Below are 25,092 nucleotides of genomic sequence, written 5' to 3'. Positions count from 1 at the left end.
ATAAAGCCTAGAACTTTTGATCACCTATTGTGTTGTTAGGCCTCGATAAGAGGCGGTAAGCATCCAACTTGTAATCTTAAGCACCTCAAGGCTCGATCTGAGCTTGAGGTTGGTTCTGTAATTTTATGCTTTGCTTAATACAATTCACTCACGAATTGCGAGTTTTGCTATTAAAAAAAGAGGTGACCTCCAAAGTGACATGAACTTGATTATCCAACAAATGCTAGCTACATTTATCCACCTTAGAGCCGAATCGCACTCAGGGTTAGTAGCACCAACAAGAATATTCATTCACCGATTTAGGCATGTCCATGTCGTGTTCGAACACCTTGTTTCTCCATGTAATCTTAGCCTTTGAGTTCGTGCATGATTTAAGAGGTGAACTTCAAAGTGATATGAACTTGATTATCCAGCAAATCCTAGATACATTAATTATCCACCTTAGAGACGAGTTGCACTCAGGTTTAGTAGCGCCAACAAGAAAATTCATTCGCTGATTCAGGCATGTCCATGTAGTGTTGCTGATAATCCGAAGCACTCTTGTAGCTGCTAGCGCTCTACATTTTGGAGGTGTTAAGCTAAAGATACGGAGGTGCAAAGCTCTCTTATGTTCGAGAGTTTCAGGAGCCAATCCAATCTCTCAGTATTTTCCAAGCATGCACCTAGAAAATATCTCCCTCTTCTTATTGTGTAGGTGCAACCTCAATGTGATTTTCACTATCGCTCGCTCACCTCGCCCCACTTTTACGAGGTGCAACTCAGCCCTTTGCACGCGCCACAATTCTCCTCCAACGTGGAGGGTTCTCCAACAACCATCCAAATTTCTCATCTGGAGCTGGAGCATGTCAATGTGGAGGGCACATCCACAATCCTCCACACTACCTAGTCATCAGCTATAGAAGATCTACAACATAAGAACGTAACAGGCTAATTTCTTTTTTGAGGTGTGTAGTTTGTGTTCTATGGACAACGGGGCATCCTCCCTTGTGTAATGCCCTACCTACTCTAAAGGAGATTAAACAGTTTCTCTCGTGAAAACACGGGTGCCTAATTCTGTCGGTTAAAAGTGCATTTTTGCGAGTACAATCGGCCAGCTTATGAACGCACACGAACACACACAGCCCGTATGATATTGATGATGATGCAGTTGAGAAGTGGGTTCTTGTCCCCCGCGCGCGAGCGAGCGAGAGAGAGAGAGAGAGCATTTAGGAAGGAAACCCCAGAATTAGCAGGGCCCATATGATCAGACGTCGCTTGTTCTTCGGCAGCCTAAGTTGCTGGTTGCCATATGCAGAAGCACGCACTCCAAGAAGTAACCGCGCGCTTTGTATTTTCTTGCTTTTTTCGCTTTTTCACCTTTTCGTTTTCAATGGAGGTTTTCTTGATGTTGCCGGTGTAAACTGGCCGATTTGGGCAGTTTACGTTTACCGAGCTTTTGATGGGCACTTCTAAGCAACAAGTTTCCTCTGCTTCGGGTCGCAAAGCTGACGATGTATGTGTGGTGGGTGGTGGTGATGCTGCTGATGTATGTGTAGTGGGCGATGTGGTGGGTGGCGGTAGTGGTGCAGCATGCGTTGTAGACCATGATAGCATGGCCTCCGCCAAGACAGAGATTCTAACAGGAACGGACGCTCTCCGCTTCCTCTACGCCAACTGTGGGACCGCTGAACAAGCTCGTTTTATGAAAAGTCACAGTTGGACCAAGCTCTTCTCAAAGATGCGCAACAGAGAGACTACTGCCTGCAGCAGCTTGGACGATCCCCTACCAACCAGCTCTGTACTTGCCGCATCGAGAAAGCAGAGAAAGGCGTACAGGCCATCACGTGTCCCTCCTCTTGAAGAAGATGAGCCATCTTCACCACCCAAAAAGGAGGACCCTGTTGTCCCTGCCACTCTTGTGTCACATGATCTTAAAAAGGGGAAAAAGAATGGGACTTCCGACAGTGGGGCCATCAACAACAACAACCATAAAACATCATTGACAGCAAATGACCGCAAACAGAGCACGCAGCAAAGTTTGTCGACACAGCAAAATGCTGCTATTGTGTGCAAGAACCTTGCTTGCAAAGCATTTCTTCCTGCAGAAGCATCGTTTTGTAGGCGTTGCTCATGCTGCCTTTGCATGGAGTTCGACGACAACAAAGACCCAAGCTTGTGGATCACTTGTGACCGAGAAGAAGAGGGCTGTGGACTATCATGTCATGTGGAATGTGCTCTGCAGAATCAAGTTGCAGGGGTCATTAAAAAGCATGGATCTGTCTGGCTTGATGGAAGCTTTGCCTGTAAATCATGTGGCAAGATCAGCTCTCTAATTGGGTACTCATTCTTTCCCACAAATTTGTGTGAATTAGCATACTTTCTATTGCACATTGACTTAATGATTTCTTGCTCATGCATTGCGCCCGCACTATTGACTTTTGTGGATCAGTCTATGGAGAAGACAGCTTTTGGTTGCAAAAGCAGCTCGAAGAGTGGATGTGCTATGTCACCGGCTTTCATTGAGCCAAAGACTTCTAAACGGTACGGTGAAATACAAAGAAGCCCACGCACTTGTAGATAATGCTGTCAAGAAGCTCGAGGCGGAAGTGTCTTTGATGAAGAAGGGTTCAGCAAAGTTGGAGCGGTGTATTGTGAAACGACTTTCTTGTGACCAGGAAGTGCAAGAGATGATTGATTTGGCCTTAGAACGGGCAGAGAGCTTTGGAGACGCACAATCAGTTGTTTTGGATGCTCACGATGCAGGTATATCTATTTGTTTATTATTGCATTTTGGTTGGATATAGAGGTTGTACGATGAAATTGCATAACTGGCCGCTTGTAACCTAGTGAAATTCTAATCTATATGGAATGAGGCATGGGTAAGATGATGACAGAACTAGAATGGACATGTTGGGTGAGTCCACGTTGTCTTTGTATGCTCTCTTTTTCTTGTACTGATGTAATTTTCTTGATGCAGCGATATGCAAAAGGCCGTTATGTACAATGCAGTTTGAGGATGTGTGCTCATCTTCAATTGTTGTTGTTGCAGTGGATAATTACGCTTCTGATGATACTCTCGGTTACAAACTATGGCATCGAAAAGCTACTGATGCTAGCTACCCAGCAACTCCAACCTGCACTATACAGAACTCCTCCAAGAAAGCTTTGGTTTCTGATTTACAGTCTTGCACATCGTATGTGTTCAAAATGGCCCCTTTCTCAAGCCAGGGTGATAGAGAGGAATGTGAGGCTGATTGCTGCACCGAAGGCATAGATTCAACATTGGTCGGACATCGTGAGAATGATGTTCTTCCCAATTGTGTACTTAGAGCTGATGTCAATGCAAATCATGGAGCAAAAAATGTGGGCACCAATACTCAACACCATAGCTCTATTGAATTTGAGATAGGGAGACCAGAAAAGTTTGGAGGACTTGTTGACGATTTAGGCAGCACCAAGGCACAGCTTATAGCAGAGGTGGATGAGGGCAAAGGCTGCTTTTTTGTGAAGGATCTGGGTGATGCACAAATAGGACACCCTTTTGCAATGCAGAGATTAGTGATGGATGATTTTTCTGTTGGTGTGACTCCTAGTTGGGAGCTTGAAAGGCGAAGGGAAGAGCCCTTTGTTTCCAGAGATGGAGTAGATAACAGCCCAATATTGTCTGTGGCAAAGACCAATGCGGCCGATAATGGTATCATCAGTTCTCAAAGCTGGGCTATGCAACTCCACTGCTACGATGAGGCTCAAAAGGCTATGGTAAGCAATGGCGCCGCTAGTGAGAGTGATATAAGAAGACATGGGTTTTCACATGGCAGTTGCAACAATAGTTTCCACATCGAAGAATTCTCCATCAGTGTTGTCCGCTGGCTTGAGTGCCAGGGCCATCTCAACAAAGAGTTTCGAATGAAGTTTTTAACATGGCACAGCCTCAGGGCAACAGAACATGAAAAAAGGGTAGTAAGCATTTTTATCAACACTTTACGAGACTGTCCAGCAAGCTTGGCAGCTCAACTTGTGGATTCTTTTCAGGAGATAATAAACTCCAAAAGGCAGAGAGCAGCAGAATTGGGATATAACAGCAGACCTTATCAATAATGGATTTCCTTGACCATAAATGCAATCATTTACTAACCCCATATCCTTGTAAAAATGTGACATTTTTTTCTGCCAAAGCAAGCTGATTACTGTTGAACCACCCAATCAACAAGTACTCAAATCTGATCTGATCCTAACCAGATAACATTTGCAGCCATTTGTACCTGACAAACATATAATTTGAGTCTCTTCGATATTCTTGCATGAGCTTCAAAGCTTCTCTTTACATGAAGTATATCAATGCAGTTTAATTGCCTCTTGAATTTCTCTGTTCTTATGTGTGGACCATCTATCATATGTGATTACTCCGTTTGCATTGCCTCTCTCATCTCGAGTGATTTTTTCTCAAAAGAATTGCTAATTGGTTGCTCAATATAGAGCTGGAGACGTGGGTAATTTTATATCTTTATCCTACAGTACTGAGGTTTTCATCATTTGCCAATCGACTTGGTCAAACGGAAAGGTGGTATCAAATTACTACGATAGAGTGGGAAATATACCAGCTCTCCAACTAGTAGGTGGTTGTTGTTGAGAGTGCGTTAAGAATTGCTGAATTCTGTAGACCTAACGACTTGTCCATTGAAGTGAAACATTAAAGCCGCAGCAACCAGGTGATGTGAATGATGGGATAACGATGAGATTGTGGCTCCAAAAGAAAAACCAATCAATCAGCTAAGCGACGGCCATACGGGCATCTTCTTCCTGTGGTATGTGAAGGAAAGCATCTCTTAGTTTGTATAATGAGAGGATATTATCCTTAAATAGGGAGAAGAGAAGCTTTTTGGCATGAAATCATAACCCCAACCGCCATAAAGTCTGCTTCATTATACATGGTGCCATTCTCAAGGACCCAGGTGCAATCAATGCCATACCAAAGTGTCTAGCCGACTTGCCATTTCCAAAAGCTCCATCTTTGTTCACTCCCGCTTCATGACAGAAAAATAGGATTAGACTAGAATGCTAAAACACTTTGATACAGTATAAGACAAAGAAAGCTGGAAACACATTCAATGCTTAAATAGCAAATTTTGCAGGAGACTACGTTAATCAAGGCTATCTAGTTACTAATTTGTGCTTGATACTGATCTACTATAATATACAGATGTGCCGCCATGCTCATGCTCTAGCAAATATATTGCTGAAGTATGTCATTAGAGTGCATATCATATTGCGCACCTAATTAGAGTGTATAATATTGTAGCTGTGAAACTTCTCTTGTTATTGTGTGATTAGTACAGCTTGTGAAAATTCTTAACATGGATGGACAGTAATCTACTATAATTTTATGCTCATAATTACCATGAACGAGAGCATGGTACTTGTGTGTGTGTGTGTGTGTGTGTGAGAGAGAGAGAGAGAGAGAGAGAGAGAGAGGGAGGCTTGGGTGACTGTGCCCTAGGCCATGCACGGAGCACGTAAAGAATATGGCTATATTGCGCATCCGCTATGTCAATAATGAGGAGAGGTGTTGGGAGTTTTCTTTCAAGAAATTTGAAGCCATTTCAAATACAAAGGATTAAAAGAAACACTTGCTATGGCAAATGCACCCTCCTCTCTCTTCAATTGGATGGGTAGTTCCTTCTCACCTATCCTTACTCACTCAACACTCTCCAAGCTCCATCCACCTGAATTTCACTTCTCATGAGCATCATTGCCCTATCCTTGCCTAAAACTTTAAGTTTTCCCTTTGGAGAGACAAGGCTTCCTCAATGCCTTTACCCACGGGTCTTTTGCAGAGGATCGAAGTCTCTCGGCCAACTTACTCAACCCCCCATAGAATCCACACAGAAGGTGTTGGAGGTGTTCGTATCAACACCTCCACAAAAAAGGTGCTAGAGGTGTTGGTATCAATACCTTTAGAGGGGGGGAAGTGGTAACCTAGAAAAAAGGTTCATCTCATGTGTACCCCAACACCAATTAAAAACCTCTCTATAACTCTTTGTCTCCTACCTTTGCGCCCCTCTTGTACTTTTCATTGTCCATTGTAATTAGAAGCCCTTCGAGTTTCTAAAATTTGAAGTATACATAAACAAAACAGATTATGAGCGAGAAGTGGGGCATTTTGGGGGAGAGAGAGAGAGAGAGAGAGAGAGAGAGAGAGAGAGAGAGAGAAAGAAGAAGAAGAGAGTTTTAACGTCGAAGGAAACTATCCTAACAGACCTTAAAGATCTAGCCGACGAGGAGTTGAACTCAAGACCTCTTATTCAAGAGGGAAATGGCATAAACAATCTATCACACTTGAGTGATAGAAAGGTTATACCATTTTCCTCTTTTTATTAGCGTGCACACACACACACCCGAGAGAAGAAACTATCTCAAGAGACCTTAAAGATCTAGCCGACGAGGAGTTGAACTCAAGACCTGTTATTCAAGCGAGAAATGGCATAACCAATCTACCACACTTGGGTGATAGAAAGGTTACACCATTTTTCTCTTTTTATTAGCGCGCACACACACACACACCCCCAAGAAGAAGAGAGTTTTAACGTCGTAGGAAACTATCCCAAGAGACCTTAAAGATCTAGCCGACGAGGAGTTGAACTCAAGACATGTTATTCAAGTGGTAAATGGCATAACCAATCTACCACACTTGGGTGATAGAAAGGTTATATACCATTTTCCTCTTTTTATTAGCGCGCACACACACACCCCCACACACACGCGCGAGAAGAAGAGAGTTTTTAACGTCGTAGGAAACTATCTAAAGAGACCTTAAATATCTAGCCGACGAGGAGTTGAACTCAAGACCTATTATTCAAGAGGGAAATGGCATAACCAATCTACCACACTTCGGTGATAGAAAGGTTATACCATTTTCATCTTTTTATTAGCACGCGCGCACACACACACACAAAAGAAGAAGAGAGTTTTAACGTCGTAGGAAACTATCCCGAGAGACCTTAAAGATCTAGCCGACGAGGAATTGAACTCAAGATCTGTTATTCAAGAGGGAAATGGCATAACCAATCTACCTCACTTGGGTGATAGAAAGGTTATACCATTTCCCTCTTTTTATTAGTGCACACACCCGCACACACACCCAAGAAGAAGAGAGTTTCAACGTCATAGGAAACTATCCCAAGGGACCTTAAAGATCTAGCCGACGAGGAGTTGAACTCAACACGTGTTATTCAAGAGGGAAATGGCATAACCAATATACCACACTTGGGTGATAGAAAGGTTATACCATTTTCCTCTTTTTATTAGCACACACATCCACACACACACCCGAGAAGAAGAGAGTTTTAACATCGTAGGAAACTATCCCAAGAGACCTTAAGGATCTAGCCGACGAGGAGTTGAACTCAAGACCTGTTATGTGTGTGTGTGTGTGTGTGTGTGTGTGTGTGTGTGTGTGTGTGTGTGAGAGAGAGAGAGAGAGAGAGAGAATACACACAAGAGGTGACCAGAAAATGGCAAGGAGCCACCCATAACGCTGCTACCTCTTTGTACTATATTTTCCAACACCACTGCCCCTTGCAACCTTCATTGTCTTGCCCATTTGTTGGTGTTGTAGCCCAGGATACTACCACAACGCATATGCATATTCACACACAAATCCATCTAATTTGCCATAGCAAAGTGGGTTTCGTGACATTTATTGTAGTCCGATAACATCGCTTGCTAAGACTCCACTTATGGAAAAATCTTGAACCTTCTAGCCTAATTAGTCTCTATGTATACTAGTACAGCCGGTGGCTTCGCCGCCTCTCTCTCTCTCTCTCTCTCTCTCTCTCTCTCTCTCTCTCTCTCTCTCTCTCTCTCTCTCTCTCTCTCTCTCTCTCTCTCTCTCTGCGTCACTGTGCTCTGGGAGCTGCAGACCACACCCACCGCTTGAAAGAGGTTCTGACGCGTGGCAGGGGGGGAACCAGAATTCCCTCCCCCTTTATCGGTAAGCTTATTCTCCTCTTTCTTTACACTTTCCAACACACACCACAGTGAAAAACCTTTTTTCCAAGACTATCTATACTAATAGATAAAAGGGGAGGGGATTCCGCCCCCCCCCCCCCCCCCCCCCCCCCCCCCCCCCCCCCCCTGCCATGTGGCGACTCCTAGAGAGTCAGGGACCTCACGGGTGGGCTTTTGGACAGTCACGACCTCTCTCCGTCAAGGCTTTTCAAAAAAACCATCATCGCCAGCCGCCTACTCAAGTTGGCACGCGCGACGATGCGAAGTGTTGATCAATGCGGGCGGGAGAGAGAGAGAGAGAGAGAGAGAGAGAGAGAGAGAGAGAGAGAGAGAGAGAGAGAGAGAGAGAGAGAGAGAGAGAGAGAGAGAGAGAGAGAGAGAGAGAGAGAGAGAGAGAGAGAGAGAGGAGGTCGAGGTCCTACTCCTGCATTCCTCACACGCGCTCCAGAGAGAGAGGTCCTCCTCAAGAGAGAGAAGAGAGAGAGAGAGAGAGGTCTGCCTCACCCACCCTCCTGCGACAGAGAGAGAGAGAGAGCATTTTCCTGCCATCGCTGGGTCCTCCTCAAGAGAGAGAAGAGAGAGAGAGAGAGAGGTCTGCCTCATCCGCCCTCCTGCGGCAAAGAGAGAGAGCATTTTCCTGCCATCGCTGCTGCGGCACAGAGAGAGAGAGAGAGAGAGAGAGAGAGAGAGAGAGAGAGAGAGAGAGAGAGAGAGAGAGAGAGAGAGGGTCTCATTCTCCAATAGAGAGGGCCTCACACCATCGCAGGAGCTACCCGGCTATCCTCACGCCATCGCTACCCGACTGCTACTGCTCCTCTCGCGGACTACGGCTCCATCCGACGACTACACCACCGGCTGCAGGTATAAGCGTAGCGCTCTCTCTCTCTCTCTCTCTCTCTCTCTCTCTCTCTCTCTCTCTCTCTCTCTCTCTCTCTCTCTCTCTCTCTCTCTGCTTTGTTTCCACCTGCGAGCTGGGCCTATGCCGCCGCCGTAATGAACTCTCACCCTCTCCCACCATATTATGCAAACGCTCTCTCTCTCTCTCTCTCTCTCTCTCTCTCTCTCTCTCTCTCTCTCTCTCTCTCTCTCTCTCTCTCTCTTTGTTTCTACCTGCGAGTTGGGCCTGTGCCGCCCTCTCTCTCTTTGTTTCTACCTGTGAGTTGGGCCTGTGCCGCCACCGTATTTTATGCAGTGAACTGTCACCCTACGCCACCATATTATGCAAGAAATGAAATGAAATGAACCCGGCCCCCCCCCCCCCCCCGCCCCCCCCCCCCCCCCCCCCCTCGACTTGCGCCTGTGTATTGTTATGGAATGAAATGAAATGGAATCTAATGTTAGAGAGAGAGAGAGTCTCATTTTCCTGAGAAGGCGCTGTTTTGCTTTATTATTTTAAGAAGAAAAAATTTGTGTTGGTTATGTAGGCTTTGGAGATGCCAGAGATGCACTTTCAATACAATATGCTAAAACTAGAATTTGTGTTGGTTATTGTAGGCTTTGGAGATGAATTTCTTCATTATTTTACGTGATTCCAGAAATGAAAAATAAATTTGTATCAATACAATATGCTAAAACTAGAATTTGTGTTGGTTATGTAGGCTTTGGAGATGAATTGCTTCATTATTTTACGACAAATTACATGCTACTAAGCACTAAAAAACGGATTTTGAAATTTTGAAAGTACTTTCGGAAATTTTGAAATTTAAGGGGTATTTTGGGAATTAGCACAAAAAGTGCTTGAGGAGCTTCCTGTCCGAGATGTCAAGGGAGAGAGAGAGAGAGAGGAGAGAGAGAGAGAGAGAGAGAGAGAGAGAGAGAGAGAGAGAGAGATAAGTAGGCGTGTGTTGTTTTTTGATGCGATCGATCCTCACAAGGGTGCATTGATGTCCAATAGCAGGGTCAGGAAGCTTTGAGCTATTTTAAGAGGGGTCATTTATAGACCTTGGCCCTTCCCACCTAGGATGTCGTCTCTTGGAATGCACTGATTGTGGGAATGCACTAAGCCAATATTTGTGGACGCCCATGAAGTTGCCAGTCACGGCCCACACCTACTGCATGTCAATGCCCTTGCTATTCCACTTGAATGCCTTGCCACATGTATTAGCGTTGCCACTACCCTCCTCTATAGCCCGTAGGCATACGTATATTCTCTATTGTGGTAGCCACCGGCTAAATGACCACCAAAGAACCCTAAAGAGATTTTCCTCTTTCCCCTCTTCAACATCCTTGGCTACTCACAATCGTCAACAATCAAGGAGAAGATGGTAGAGAGAGCATTCTCTGGGGAGATGGATGAAGTGGGGTTATAGGTGAAGCTTCAATGGAGGAAGGTGTTGGGTCCAGCTTGAGGATCGCAAAGGTTGGGGATGGGAAAGAGCGTGAAGGTGCTGACATAGTCGTCCATAAGAGAAGCGTGGGAGGATGGTGTAGGAGTAGCGATGATGGAGCTGGTCCATTTCTAAAAGCTTCTGGGCTATGAAGGGGTAGGGTGTTGCTGTGGAGGTCATGGTGGCCTTTTCCACACAACCTAATTTTTGGAGTTGGCCATCCACTGGATGGGAGCTTTGAACCATTGATTGCAGCCAGTATTTGTGGATGCCCACGAAGTCCCCCATCACGGCCCACACCGTGATCTCGAATGCCTTGCCACATGTATTAGTGTTGCCACTATCCTCCTTTATCGCATGCAGACATACATATATTCTCTGTTGCGGTAGCCGCCAACTGAATGCCCCTTCAGTAACCCAAAGAGGTTTTCCTCCTACTTCTCTTCAAAACATCAGATAGAACTCCATCTCGATGTTGGGTGCTACTCTCGCGCAGACAATGATTGGTACATGTATGAGTGCTACGTCACAGATGTTGTAGAACTATAGAGAGAAGTAGGAGAAGAAGAAGACAGGTTTTAAAGTTGCAGCCTCAACCCCATGAGACCTCAAGGATCAAAAAGAGTTGAACTCATAGATGCGAAGAAGCTTTGGGTTGTTTTTGGCTGATGCGAAGCGAGGGTGTCGCTTCAGATGCAATCACATACGCTTGCATCTTGAGGGCAAGGGTCACGGTCACAAAGCTCTAGGTTGTTTTTAACAAATGCAAAGAGAGGGCATGTCTCCAAATGCATGAACCTTGAAGGTATGTGGCATCACACAAGATGATGATATGGGCACAAAAAAACATGATAATATTGTAAAATTGGGGTTGTTGAAAGAAAACGTCGTGCTTGGTACTACCTTGGTCGACATGTATGCCAAATGCCATGCACTTCATAAAGCACAAAAAGTGCATGAGGAGATTCCGACCTAGGATGTCATCTCTTGGAATGCACTGATTGCGGGAAATGTCTAGCTTGAAGTGGCCAATAAGCTTTGAACCACTAATTGTAGCCAGTATTTGTGGATGCCCACGAAGTCCCCCATCACGGCCCACACCGTGATTGAGAATGCCTTGCCACATGTATTAGTGTTGCCACTATCCTCCTTTATCGCATGCAGACATACGTATATTCTCTGTTACGGTAGCTGCCGACGGAATGGACTGATTGCGGGAAATGTCCAGCTTGAAGTGGCCAATATAACATTTCATTTCATCTCCCTCCTCTCCACGTGATATTGAGACTGTGAGTTATCGTCATCAATGCCCGAGGGTGTTCGGCATGCAGCGGTGATCACAGAACCTCATGCCCCCGCACCCACCCCTCACATCTCTCAGCATGGCACAGTGTTGACCACCGACTCTCATGCTTGCTCGCCATTGCAGCCTTCCTTCATCCTCCCGGCTACTGCAGCAGCGCACGCCATCCTCCTCCAGGCTACTATAGCAGTGCACGCCGGCTGTCATCGCTTCTCATCGCCATCGTCATTTTTGTGGGCTCATCGCCATCTGATCCTGCTACTGTAGTAGCACAGGTGGGCTCAACATCCTTCTCCCGGCTACTGCAGCAGCATCATCATCATCTCTGCGGGCTCTCATAGACCTTGGCCCTTTGAAGACGTTTAATATAACATTTCATTTCATCTCCCTCCTCTCCACGTGAGATTGAGTCTGTGAGCTTGAAGTGGCCAATAAGCTTTGAACCACTGATTGCAGCCAGTATGAAGTGCATGGCCACGAAGTCCCCCATCACTGTCCACACCGTGATCGAGAATGCCTTGCCACATGTATTAGTGTTGCCACTATCCTCCTTTATCGCATGCAGACATACGTATATTCTCTCTTACGATAGCCGCCGACGGAATGCACTAATTGCGGGAAATGTCCAGCTTGAAGTGGCCAATATAACATTTCATTTCATCTCCCTCCTCTCCACGTGAGATTGAGACTGTGAGTTACCGTCATCAATGCCCGAGGGTGTTCGGCATGTAGCGGTGACCACAGAACCTCATGCCCCCGCACCTGCCCCTCATAGCTCTCAGCATGGCACAGTGTTGGCCACCCGACTCTCACGCAGGCTCGCAATTGCAGCCTTCCTTCATGCTCTCGACTACTGCAGCAGTGCACGCCATCCTCCTCCGGGCTACTGTAGCAGCGCACGCGGGCTATCATCGCTTCTCATCGCCATCGTCATTTTTGTGGGCTCATCGCCATCTGAGCCGACTACTGCAGTAGCGCACGCGGGCTCAACATCCTCCTCCCGGCTACTGCAGCAGCGTCATCGCCATCTCTGCGGGCTCTCATAGACCTTGGTGTTGGAATTAGGGTTGCAGAGAAACACACACAGCTTGGAGAAGACGAAGGAAGCTCAAGGCACACAATAGAGAGTGATGGGCGTATATACAATGCACGGGGGAAAAAACCTCCTAAAGAGGGAAAAAATGCCCCGGCGGTCCTAGTGTGTTCACACACATCACTACCACATGTATATGGTAACAAATCCCCCCTGGAGTGATGCGGTGAACGAGAGCTGGCACATGAGTAAAGGGAAGTGCCATGCCCTGAGGACAGGATCAGTCCACAAAGGGGAGTAAGCCCAAAGCTTTGCGGAAAGCTTCAAGCTTCTCACGAGACAATGCCTTTGTGAAAAGATCTGCAAGGTTGTCCTGTGTTGGCACATAAGCCAAGCTGATCTCTCCTGCTGAGAGCCTCTCCCTGACATAGTGGTAATGCACCTCAATGTGGTTTGTGCGAGCATGAAAAACTGGGTTCCTCGCAACTGCCAATGCGCTCTGACTGTCAGTGTAGATAGTGTTGGCAGTGTCCTGTCCAACACCCAAGTCAGCCATAAGGCGTCTGAGCCATACACACTCAACCGTAGCTGTGAAGACTGCCCTGTACTCAGCCTCACAACTCGAAGTGGCCACAGTAGGTTGCTTCTTGCTCAACCATGATATACATGAACTGCCAAGCATGAAACAAAAACCACTTGTGGACACTCGCGTGTCAAAACAACCAGCCCAATCTGAGTCCGAAAAAGCATGTAAGTCTGGCGGCAATGATCCCCCCTTGGGATAAAACAAGCCAAGATGTAAAGTGCCACTAAGGTAGCGGAAAATCCTCTTGACAGCCTGCCAATGCTTAGACCCTGGGCTATGCATAAATCTACTGACCTGCGAGACTGCAAACTGAATATCTGGCCTCGTGTTGCATACATAAATGAGGCAGCCAACAGCAGTTTGGTAAAGAGTGACATCAGCAGGATCGCCAGCATCATGTAGACTCAACTTCAAACCTGTTTCCATGGGAGTGGCAATAGGTTTGCAATCCTCAAGTCCAAACTTACATAGCAATGTCTCTATGTAACTTTTCTGACACAAGGCAATACCACCATCACACTGCTTAAACTGTATACCCAAGTAATGATGCAACAGCCCCAAATCTTTCATCTTGAAAGTGGCATTCAAATCAGCCTTAAATTCAACAATATGTCTCTCATTTGGTCCAGTGATCAGCAAATCATCAACATAAAGAACCACAATGAGAAATACATCATCCTCACGCTTTACATACAATGTGCTTTCTGTTGGACTGTTACGAAAGCCTCGTTTAACCAAATGAGTGTCAGCTTTCTCATACCAAGCACGAGGAGATTGCTTCAACCCATACAAAGCCTTCTTACATTTGCACACTTTGTCCTCTTGTCCTTTTATGACAAAACCGCGAGGCTGCGTTACATAAACTTCCTCAAATATGTCACCATTCAAGAAAGCAGTAACAATGTCTGATTGATGTACATCCCAACCAAAATGAGCTGCCAATGCACATAGAAAACGCACAGTAGTCATACGACAAGTGGGAGCAAAAGTCTCTTCATAATCTATGCCTTTTTGTTGTGCATAACCCTTTGCAACAAGTCGAGCCTTATGGCGATCGATCTCACCATCCGGCTTGCGTTTCAACTTGTAAACCCACTTCGTACCAATGGCCTTTTTGCCAGGAGGCAAATCACATAAAGTCCATGTGTCATTCTCTATAAGTGCATCATATTCTGATTTCATGGCAGCAATCCAATTTTCTGAATTCTGTGCTTCATCAAAAGACAGAGGCTCCTCAACATCATGTAAACTAGACACAGCCAAAGCATAACAATCTGATGCATAAGATGGATGGCGAGAGCCTGAACGAGTACGACTAGATAAAGGTGCATCCAATTTACTGTCACGCAAAGTGTGCACCAGCCATTTTGGCATACCTCTAGCCTGCTCATTTTCAGCCCTTTCCTCATCAAGTACATCATGTACATCTGCATCAGTAATAGGCTGTTCTAAAACATTTTCAGAAACCCCCATAGGCTGTACATTTGCCTCATTGGAACTTACATTCGTATTTCCACCACTGAAAAGAGGCAACAAAGTGTCATAAATGTCCTGTGAGCTTACATTACTGTCTCTAGTACATGACAGCAAGGGCTGAACAGAGTCTTCCACAAACACTACATCCCGTGAAACCAGAATACGTTTTGTTTGCGGATGATACAACCTGTAACCTTTGCTTTCAGCACTATAACCAGCAAAAATACATTTGACAGCCTTATCATCCAATTTTCTGCGCTGCACTTGTGGCACCAAAGCATATGCCAAACAGCCAAAAACACGCATGTGCTCAATAGAAGGTTTTCTATCATGCCATGCTTCATATGGAGTAATAGACTGCAAAGCTTTCGTAGGACACCTGTTAAGTACATAAGTGGCACACATGATGGCCTCAAGCCAAAAAGAATGCGGCAAAGCTTGACTTTTGACCATACATCGTGCCATTTCCGTTAGTGACCTGTTTTTCCTCTCAGCAACACCATTTTGCTGAGGTGTATAAGGCACTATACATTGGTGTTTTATCCCACGACTAGCCAGAAATGCATTAAATTCATGAGACATATACTCCCCCCCTCGATCGGAACGGAGGGTGCCCATAGTACATTTTGAGACATTTTCAGCCATAGCCAAAAATTGTTTGAAGCACATGGCGGATAGGTGGGAGTTGATGGCGAAGACTCGCACGAGGGTTATGGCCATCATCCTTCATTTAGCTGCCCTTCATCTTCCATAGCCCAAGGGTGTAGAGGTCATGCTCAAGACGAGCATGGTGATTGCGGTGATGGTGATGGTGTGGGTGTGTGTGTGTGTGCACTAGGCACACACAATGCATAGTGTATTCTTTGGTGATGTTGTGTGTGTTTTTTTTTTCATGGTGAGCTCTCATGGCCTCCTTATATAGGGAAGGATGAGAGGATTTAGCAATATTTCTAATTGAAGTGAGTGTCCCACTCTGGTGACTAGGAAAATGGGGTGCATGTGACTGTGGCTCCCATCTTGTCTCCTCATTATTTAAAATACCAGAGTCAATAGAGAGAGAAGAAGAGAGAATGTGGGTAGGATGTAGAGGATAGGAAATATTTACAATAGTCTAGCTTTGGCTAGACATAAGCTTATTAGGGAGAGAAGAGAGAGGTAAGAAAATTATAAGAGAGGTTGTCGAAGGTGGATATTTGTTGATGAGGATGGATCCTCCAAAAATGGTGATAGAATCACTCTAGACTTGCCAAGACCTCATTAAAAGAGCCTTGTCTCTTGTAATCATGCTTGAAGACTTGTAGAACCATAGCCATTCTAGAGGGAAGAAAACTAGGGATGGCCTGTGTCACCATTACATGAGAAAACTGGGGTCAACTACAAAAATCATAGCTCCGCGTTCATAACTCCAAAAATTCTGAAAAAATTTGAGCTAAAAGTTGAGATCACGAGCTACATCTTTCATGTTGAACGCTCCTTCAGATTCGGGGTTCTTCTTTACTTAAAAAATTCAGCCAAATAATGTATTATTTGTGGCTGCAAAAGTCTTTTGGTGGTCCCCTTTGAGTGGACTTCTCTCTGGCCTTCAAGTGTAAGCTCCTTCATGTGTATGAAAACATGACCTAGAGTTTTGAAAAGATTGGCAATCATCTAGATGGAGGTATTATTGAAATTTGAAAGTGGGGTTGAGGTTTGAAAATGAAAACTAGTGAATAAAATATTTGGTAGGGTGGAATAATATACATACATGAAAAATATATTAGAAAATATAACATATATAATGTAATTTATATATATTTAATATTTAAGGTCAAAAGAGAGATCAACAAAGAAAGCTTACTTATTTATGCTACATCGTGATTGATTAGCATAAGTCTTATTTATTTAATAAAGGCTAAAACGTTTGTGAAAAAGGAAGAAAAAATTAAAAGTAACTTATATAATGGGAAATATTTTGGTAAAAGGGCAAAAATATATGGGGGGGTTCCCATGCATGGAAAAGCTTGCCTCACTAGCATTGCCTTGGTCGACATGTATGCCAACTGCCATGCACTTCATAAAGCACAAAAGGTGAAAAAGGAAGAAAAATTAAAAGTAACTTATATAATGGGAAATATTTTGGTAAAAGGGCAAAAATATATGGGGGGGTTCCCATGCATGGAAAAGCTTGCCTCACTAGCATTGCCTTGGTCGACATGTATGCCAACTGCCATGCACTTTATAAAGCACAAAAGGTGCTTTCAATGAGCTTAATCTATGGAATGTCGTCTCTTGGATTGCACTCATTGTGGGATATGCCTACACATGAGAGAGAGAGAGAGAGAGAGAAAAGAAAGAGAGAGAGAGACAGAGAGAGAGAGAGAGGGATGGGCAGCCGCTCTCTTGGCCCTAACCAAGTTAGGCATATCCCACAATCAGTGCATTCCAAGAGACGACATTCTACATACAGGCTTTGGCTATTGCTCTCTCTATGGCCACCTTGCGCCATAGAGAGGGAGGTATAGAGAGGTGGATAGGGGAAAAATAGAGATAGAAATAGATAGAGAGAAAAACATGTATAACACGGTGCTAAATATATATCTTATTGTGCATTACAGAGATGGAGCACATGCTTACCTCTGGAGGAGATATTTTCTACCCCAGAGAGAGACCCAAGCAACAATTTACGAAATGCCAAGCGTGTTGCCCGAGGTGGCGATGGACCTGCAAAGAAGCAAATTGTAGATGGACTAGGTATCATCCACATAGTATGCTCCAAAATTCAAGCCTCATGTGAGAGAGCGGAGGCATCACAGGTTTCCTATAGAGAGAGCATTCATTGGCTGAGCCAATCACAATATGATCAAGGGGTTTATCTTCATCGTCTAGAGGAGCGGATGCAGCTACAGATTAATGGTATTTTGCAGCAGCAGAGCTCAATGCAAGGACAACTTTCTCGCATAGAAAGCAACCAGGCAAAAATCATGAGTCTCTTGGAGAGGTGCGTTCTTGACAAGGATAGCATTGATTTCAAAAGCATTGTGCCTGAATTACGAAGTACTAGCAACAATTGACTGCCGTAGCAGTACAACATACTACAGGTGTCTCCGAAGTTAGATCTATCTCAAACAAGCTCCATGCATTGGTAACGACCCATTGGCCCAAGAAGGGGATTAATGCCGTTGGAGATGTTCCATCCAGTTCAAAGCAGGGCAACCCTTACAAGAAGTGAATTATGTAATCGATAGTAATACTCACTTCTTTCTTATTATAGACTTAGCGGATCTATATTTTGGTGGCTTTGGGGATATTGACTACATTTTGGGGGAGGCTTATGTATGTAGTCTTGTTATTTTGGGGGAGGCTTATTTTTCTCACGACTCTTGGTTGTCTTCTTTGGATACTACATTCTCAGAGGATCTCCATAATTGTAGTATTTTTGTTTCCATTGTGTCTTTTGGGTCACACCTCCCGTTCCCCGCCCCCCCTCACCCTCTCTCTCTCTCTCTTTCTCTCTTTCTCTCAAGTTATGTTGCAGTGAAACTCTCTCTCTCCCTCTCTCTCTCTCTCTCTCTCTCTCTCTCTCTCTCAAGTTATGTTGCAGTGAATCTCTCCTCTCCTCTCTCTCTCTCTCTCTCTCTCTCTCTCTCTCTCTCTCTCTCTCTCTCTCTCTCTCTCTCAAGTTATGTAGCAGTAAATCTCTCTCTCCCTCTCTCCCTCTCTCCCTCTCTCTCTCTCTCATACACACACACACGCACGCACGCACGCACGCACACACACACACACACACACACACACACACACACACACACACACACACACACACACACACACACACACACACAAAGTATTCTAGGTGTGTGCAATGTCTGACTTCTTTCTAGGTATGACAAATGTGAAGCACTTCATAAAGCACGAAAAGTGGGAGAGAGCTTCCTATATAGAATGCCGTCTCTTTGAATGCATTGATTGCCAGATATGCCCAATTTGGGTAGGGTCAAGAAGCTCTGGGCTATTTTTGGCAGATGCAAAGCGAGAGTGTCTCTCCTAATGTAATCACATGCACACCATTTCCGATGTGGTATTTGCTTTTGATTGCATAAACGGAATGTACACAACAACACAAGCCTCAATGCAACTCTACCAACTCAAATGGGGACCTGTCACCATGGTAACTCTTCATAATGAAGCACTTCGGGGCTGATTTGGATGCACCTTTGAATCTGTCTTGAGCAAAGGTTTCCAATGGTCAATAATGGGATAACGTGGCAACTCCTCAAGGGTCAAGGGACCTCAGTTGGGCGAGAATGCAGTTGACGTGCAGACTGGCGCATTGTAACCGCATCGGAAAACTGCCGGCTGAAACTTAACCGACAATCATCGGTGGGCTAATCGGATGGACTCACTCCCACAACTATATCCTTAGTAGTAGTTAGATGAGATATAGAGAGACAGATATAGAAGTATATAGACATTTACCATGTGGGTTGGCAAGCCTCCTCTCACTGACTCTCTCAAAGAAAGATAGACATAGTTGGGAAATCCTTTCTTCTCCATACTCTCTTCTTAATTCTCTAGATACTAACCTGTATACAACTGTGAGTACTTATAAGAGTTATTTTTTGGACAGATGGCTATTGGTCCAAAGGTGTTGTCTCCTAGACATGCAAGACGTAGTAGGATATGTCAAGCCTCTCGAGCTACGCGACGTGCAGCAGCGCAAGATGGAGTTCGACGTTCTCTGGGTGAGATTGATGTGTGTCGCTGGGAAGATTGCCAGCATTTGATAAACGTGAATCGATGCAATGAATTTCCTCAGGGAAGGATTGCATTGGATGTAGATAACGAGTCAATTCTCTTGCAAAGTTATGTAGGGATTGAAGTGGAAGACAATTTGGAAGCCAATAATGGAGATGTTCTTGAGGAGCCTGTAATTGTCTCCAGAGAGGGAGATTACTCCAAAGTTGAGACACTTTGCCTATCTATCACCTACTTATATTCTGAGACCACTTCCTTGATGCATATCTCTATGTTGTCTATTTCTCATGAAAAGTGTATTCTTCACAACATAGGCAACTTGGATTTTGCATGTTCCTTTTGTGGTGCTTTAGCTTGGAAAACGGAAGCAAAGACCATTTGCACATTTGTGGGGAAGAGTTGTTGCAACTCAGGAAATGTTTCTTTGCCGCCATTAAGTGAACCTCCTTTAGAATTAAGGGAATTGATGCACGGGGGTAATACTAGAAGTAGAAAATTCTTGAAACATATCAGAGCATACAATAGTGTGTTGGCATTTGCTTCTTTGGGAGCTCATATAGATGAATCTCTCTGCCAAAGAAAAGGAATCTATACCATCAAGGTGAATGGATCTATCTATCATAACATTGGTCCATTGATGCCAGAAGAGCGATCAGGTCAAATCCCTCGCTTTGCTCAGTTGTATTTTTTTGACACTGAGAATGAGTTGCAAAACAGGATGAGTCATGTTTCTAAACTCAAACTAGATGTTTTGGAAAGCTTGCAATCGATGATGCATCGAGTAAATCCGTATGTTCAAGCTTTTAGGGGGTTTTCTACAATGGTCCAAACTTCCAATATTCCAGAGATTAGGATGGTCATTACTGAGAAGCGTACAAATGGCTGGCAATATGTTGCTCCAAAAAGTGTGGAAGTTGCTGCAATCATGCCTGGTCAGGGTGAAGAGAGCAACATTGGCCATCGTGATATTGTGTTGAATCTTTTGGGTGGTGGTCTAAAACGAATCTCAAATTGCCATAGGATGCCTCTATTATATGTGTTGCTATTTCTAAATGGTGAAGAAGGTTGTAATCCTTACATACCCCAAGTGAACAGAGCAGAAGTAAGCAGAGAGCGAGTAAATGGAACTACAAAGTATATTTCTACAATGGATTTCTAAAAGTATAGATTGCAAATTAGAGATGACACGACACAATGTCTTTTACGTGGTGGTAGGCTACTGCAACAATATATTGTTGATGCATATAGTTGTATGGAGGAGTTGAGGCTTTTGTGGGTTCGTAATCATCAAAGTGAACTTCGCAGTGAGGTGTATCAAGGCTTGACAGATATGGTTGGAGCAAGAGATGGAACAAGGGATGATAGAAAACTGTTATTGGGTGCTAATGTTGGAAGAAGGGTTGTATTACCTTCTTTGTATGTTGGTGGCCCTCGCTATATGCACCAGCTATACCAGGATGCCATGGCAATTGTACCCAAGAGAGGAAAACCTGATCTCTTCATTACATTCACATGCAATCCTGATCTTACTGCCCGTGTTTTCTACCATAAGTTCAAGGATTTGATGGGCTTGTTGATTAAGAGAGCTATTTTTGGTAAGGTCATTGGACACATTTCTGTGATTGAGTTCCAAAAGAGAGGCCTTCCTCATGCTCACATTCTATTGATACTTGCATCTGATCATAAGCCAACAAAGACATTACATTATGATAAGATTGTGTGTGCAGAGCTTCCTGATAAAGTAATGTTTCCACAGTTGTATGATGTTATCAGTCGGTGTAATGTGCATGGCCCGTGTGGAAACTTGAATAAGAATGCTCCATGTATGAAAGATGGGAAGTGCAGGTTTAAATATCCTCGAAGCTTCAGTGCATCGACTACTGTGGCTAGGGATGGATACCCAACGTACATGAGGAGGGATGATGGAAATTACATTGTTCGTAATAAAGTGCAAATGAGTAATAAATGGATTGTTCCATACAATCCATTTTTGTCAATAAGGTACAATGCACATATCAATGTGGAGGTTTGCTCCACTATATCCGCTGTGAAATATCTCTACAAGTATGTGTATAAGGGACATGACAGGGCCACTGTTGTTCTACAAGATAGTGAAGGGCTTCTAAATGAAGTTACAAACTATCTTAATGCTCGATATGTATCAGCATCTGAGGCTATCTGGCGTATACTTGGGTTTCACATGCATCAAGAGAAACCTGACATACAACGGCTCCAAGTTCACTTGCCTCATCAAAATCAAGTCATCTTTAGCGACAGAGCGACTGTACAGAGTGTGGTGGAGGGAGATGTCAGCAAAAAGACAATGCTCACTGAGTGGTTTGTTGCAAATCAAAAATATCCAGAGGCCAACGATTTGTTGTACATAGACTTCCCAACAAAGTGGGTTTGGAGGCCAGCAAGTAGAACATGGACTCAAAGACAGATTGGTGACATGATTGGAAGAATGTACCACATTGTTCCCAATGCTGGAGATTTGTACTATTTGCGTATGTTACTCAACATGTGCAAAGGATGTAAGTCTTTTGAGGATATTAGAACCTTCAATGGACGAGTATATGACACATTTAAAGAAACATGTAATGCACGAGGATTACTGCAAGTTGATGATGAATGGTTTCTTTGTTTGGAAGAAGCTTCTTTTCAGCAAACAGGGCAACAATTGCACCTACTGTTTGTAATCATTTTGGTTTTTTGTGAACCAATACATCCTGGTGCATTGTGGAATCGCTTCTGTAAGGAGCTTTATGAGGACCATGTATATCATATGAGGGTTCGCACAAATGATGCGAATATCTGTGAACACATGGCACAAAACCAAGCTTTGTCAAACTTAGAGACAATGCTTCAACACTATGGAAAGAGGCTCTCAGATTATTCTGGAATGCCCTAGGTGGATCACACCTTGCAAATTATGAGTGAGCATGGAGTGCTTGCTGAAGATTTCATGTATAACAGAGAGGAACAAAGAGTATTGTCTGCTCGAATGGAATCATCTTTTAATGTTGGGCAAAGGGAAGCTTACAATCGGGTTTTACAAGCAGCTTGCATGAGCCGAGGGACTGTTTTTTTCTTGGATGGGCCAGGTGGAACGGGAAAGACTTATCTCTACAATGCTTTGCTCTCTCGGATACGCGGAGAGTCCAAAGTTGCTTTGGCATGTGCATCATCCGGGATTGCAGCACAGCTTCTCGACAACGGAAGGACTGCACACTCTAGATTCAAGATCCCTATTGATATAACTTCTGAGTCCACATGTAACATTAGAGTAAACAACCAGCTTGCTGAGCTGTTGCGAATGAGTTCACTGATCATGGCTCATATACACGCTTTTGAGGCTCTTGATAAGACACTAAGAGATGTCATGAAAAATGACATGTTGTTTGGTGGAAAGGTTCTCCTCCTTGGTGGTGATTTCAGACAGATATTACCTGTTGTGCGAAAAGGGGGAAGAGAAGACATTGTTAATGCATCTTTGTGCCACTCATACATTTGGCAACATACAGAAATCATGCATCTAACATAGAATATGCGAGTGGTCAATTGTTTAAGTAATGTTATTGAAAGAGAGTTTGTGCAATGGACACTTGATATTGGTAATGGCGATGTTTGTGATGGGGACATACTTGATAATGTGGCCCTGCCAGCTTGCATGATACTACCACAAAATAATTTGCAAGCATTGGTTGCTTGCATATATAGAGACCTTGAAACACAGACTTGCCATGCATCCTTTTTCAAGGATAGAGCAATTTTGGCTCCACGGAACAAGGAGGTGGATACTATAAACAATTTGGGCTTGCAGCAATTTCCTGGTACTTATAAGGAATATGTCAGTACGGACTTAGTGTGTGAATCAAATTGTGATAGCATTTTATTCACAAGTGAGTTTGTAAATAGTTTAGATTTTGGGGGAGGCTTTCCACCGCATGTTTTACAATTGAAACAGAATGCTCCAGTTATGCTGCTTCACAATTTGGATCCAAGCAGTGGTCTTTGTAATGGGACACGCTTGATTTGCAAGAAATTCCACAGCAAAGTGATTGAAGCAGAAATCATTACAGGGTCACATGCAAGAAATGCAGTGTTCATTCCAAGGATTGATTTTCTCATGGGATCTAGAGAAGGTCTCCCTTTTGATTTGAGACGCCGTCAATTTCCCCTACGTTGTGCTTTTGGGATGACAATCAACAAGGCGCAAGGCCAAACATTGGGAGTTCTTGGATTGTATCTCCCAGCACCTGTTTTCACCCATGGTCAACTATATGTGGCAATGTCTCGCGTGAGATCCTCTTCTGCCATCAAGGTTGTGGTTGGTGATAGTCACTTAACAAGCATTAGTAGACATGGAGATCAAAGAACATACACTTCTAACATTGTCTACAAAGAGGTGTTGCAATTGACCTGCCCCCTGTCACCCCCTTGCCATGGTGTTTAACGTGGCTGGATATGTTTCATCATCCAATAAAAAAGCACGGTGACTCTCGCAACTATTTCTTTGTCATTTACAAGCTTAGTATCTTCTTATGAAACATGGTGTAGCCTCAAGCAAGGTATATTCGCTGAAACAATTGACTAAGATTTATTAGCGTTGAGAGATTTATGCTTTATGTGCTTTTTGATGAATTTCTAATCCTTTATGTATATATGTATATGTATGAATGAAGATGGATCCTAACGCCTCTGTGACTTACACACTAGGGAGACGACCTCGACACGTCCGAGGTAAAATATTGTATATGTGTGTTTGTGACATTTCGATACTTTAAAGAATTTAAATCTCACAGTCAACGATTATGTATTAGATCCACCATTATGGAGGGGTCCAATCACAGCCATGCAGGTGATTCATCTACTCGAGGACTTGGATGTAGCAAGGTAACAATGTTGATGTTGATATTATATAGTAAAGTAATAGCTTTTGTGTATCAAAATATCTGTCTATACTAGTAGTTTTTTGTTTGGCTATAGATCACAATATTACCCAGAATTCTTAATGGTGGGTATATATCATGCTTCATATGATCCGAGCTTGCTGTGCTACATTCAAGTTGCTATTCAGAGAGGATTGAGAGCATGTGTCACCATTGCAGAGTTAGGCAGAACCCGCCCAATTAATGCTATGTTTGCTCAAAATCTTAGTCTCGGTGCTTGGTTCCTACGTGTTTTTGTGTTAGGATCTCTTCCTCCAGTGATTGGTAGATGTGTTTTACATCGTGGACCATAGGTGGTTCGATACCGTAGCAGGGCATGTCGTAGACTACGCTTTTGATCGTATAAATCTTAAGTCTCTACGCATGTTATATTTTTTGACATGGGAAATATCACTTACTCTATATATGTTAGTGCAAAGTTAGTTTGAAAATATGTTGTGATGACTTTTGTTTAGGTTGCTGCATAAAGGTTTTCATGTTGTCCATCTTATAAATTTCAAACACACACAGTACCGCTCTCTCTCTCTCTCATCAAGCATGAGAGAGAGAGAGAGAGGAAAGGAGAGAGAGAGCTTTGTCTCTCTCTCTAGCTAGAGAGAGAGAGAGAGAGAGAGAGAGAGCCCAACACATGGACAACAAAGAGAGAGAGAGAGAGAGAGAGAGAGAGAGAGAGAGAGAGAGAGAGAGAGAGAGAG

At 43.9% G+C, this 25,092-nt stretch overlaps 4 protein-coding genes across 5 annotated transcripts; all 4 read left to right on the top strand.

The window, feature by feature from the left end:
* The first annotated feature begins 1,087 nt into the window (after positions 1–1,087).
* On the top strand, positions 1,088–4,303 carry LOC147465138 (VIN3-like protein 1). Of its 2 annotated transcripts, none has more exons than XM_086518378.1 (3): positions 1,088–2,316; positions 2,429–2,742; positions 2,957–4,303. In XM_086518378.1, exons 1-3 carry the CDS (start codon positions 1,439–1,441, stop codon positions 4,075–4,077), a joined length of 2,313 nt encoding a protein of 770 aa, XP_086374504.1. In that variant the 5' UTR covers positions 1,088–1,438; the 3' UTR covers positions 4,078–4,303. The 2 variants fall into 2 exon arrangements, with proteins under 2 accessions (XP_086374504.1, XP_086374514.1); XM_086518388.1 differs by having other exon boundaries at positions 1,089–2,316; positions 3,029–4,303.
* An 8,020-nt stretch (positions 4,304–12,323) lies between these two features.
* LOC147465137 (uncharacterized) lies at positions 12,324–12,662 on the top strand. The gene has a single exon (XM_086511107.1). It carries the CDS (start codon positions 12,324–12,326, stop codon positions 12,660–12,662), a length of 339 nt encoding a protein of 112 aa, XP_086367233.1.
* Positions 12,663–17,584: 4,922 nt separating this feature from the next.
* LOC147465136 (uncharacterized) lies at positions 17,585–22,356 on the top strand. Its single transcript, XM_086482884.1, has 6 exons — positions 17,585–17,688; positions 19,318–19,432; positions 19,507–19,617; positions 19,799–19,863; positions 20,163–20,579; positions 20,661–22,356. Exons 1-6 carry the CDS (start codon positions 17,585–17,587, stop codon positions 22,354–22,356), a joined length of 2,508 nt encoding a protein of 835 aa, XP_086339010.1.
* Positions 22,357–22,992: 636 nt separating this feature from the next.
* LOC147465135 (uncharacterized) lies at positions 22,993–23,901 on the top strand. Its single transcript, XM_086482658.1, has one exon. It carries the CDS (start codon positions 22,993–22,995, stop codon positions 23,899–23,901), a length of 909 nt encoding a protein of 302 aa, XP_086338784.1.
* Positions 23,902–25,092: the final 1,191 nt, after the last annotated feature.

This window comes from Adiantum capillus-veneris, chromosome 1 (assembly GCF_014529385.1).
Source record: "Adiantum capillus-veneris isolate H3 chromosome 1, ASM1452938v2, whole genome shotgun sequence".
NCBI classification, from domain to species: Eukaryota; Viridiplantae; Streptophyta; class Polypodiopsida; order Polypodiales; family Pteridaceae; genus Adiantum; species Adiantum capillus-veneris.
Note: the sequence above shows the minus strand (reverse complement) of the source record. Positions and strands in the feature narration are given on the sequence as shown.

Excerpts from the sequence above, each read along its gene's own strand:
- LOC147465138 (XM_086518378.1), top strand. The coding sequence starts at position 1,439 with ATGGGCACTTCTAAGCAACAAGTTTCCTCTGCTTCGGGTCGCAAAGCT. Across the intron at positions 2,317-2,428 it reads AAGATCAGCTCTCTAATTGG|TCTATGGAGAAGACAGCTTT; the intron begins GTACTCATTCTT and ends TTTGTGGATCAG. Across the intron at positions 2,743-2,956 it reads TTTGGATGCTCACGATGCAG|CGATATGCAAAAGGCCGTTA; the intron begins GTATATCTATTT and ends TTCTTGATGCAG.
- LOC147465137 (XM_086511107.1), top strand. The coding sequence starts at position 12,324 with ATGCCCGAGGGTGTTCGGCATGTAGCGGTGACCACAGAACCTCATGCC.
- LOC147465136 (XM_086482884.1), top strand. The coding sequence starts at position 17,585 with ATGCAGCTACAGATTAATGGTATTTTGCAGCAGCAGAGCTCAATGCAA. Across the intron at positions 19,433-19,506 it reads TGGAGTTCGACGTTCTCTGG|GGAAGGATTGCATTGGATGT; the intron begins GTGAGATTGATG and ends GAATTTCCTCAG. Across the intron at positions 20,580-20,660 it reads CGAGTAAATGGAACTACAAA|GCTACTGCAACAATATATTG; the intron begins GTATATTTCTAC and ends ACGTGGTGGTAG.
- LOC147465135 (XM_086482658.1), top strand. The coding sequence starts at position 22,993 with ATGCGAGTGGTCAATTGTTTAAGTAATGTTATTGAAAGAGAGTTTGTG.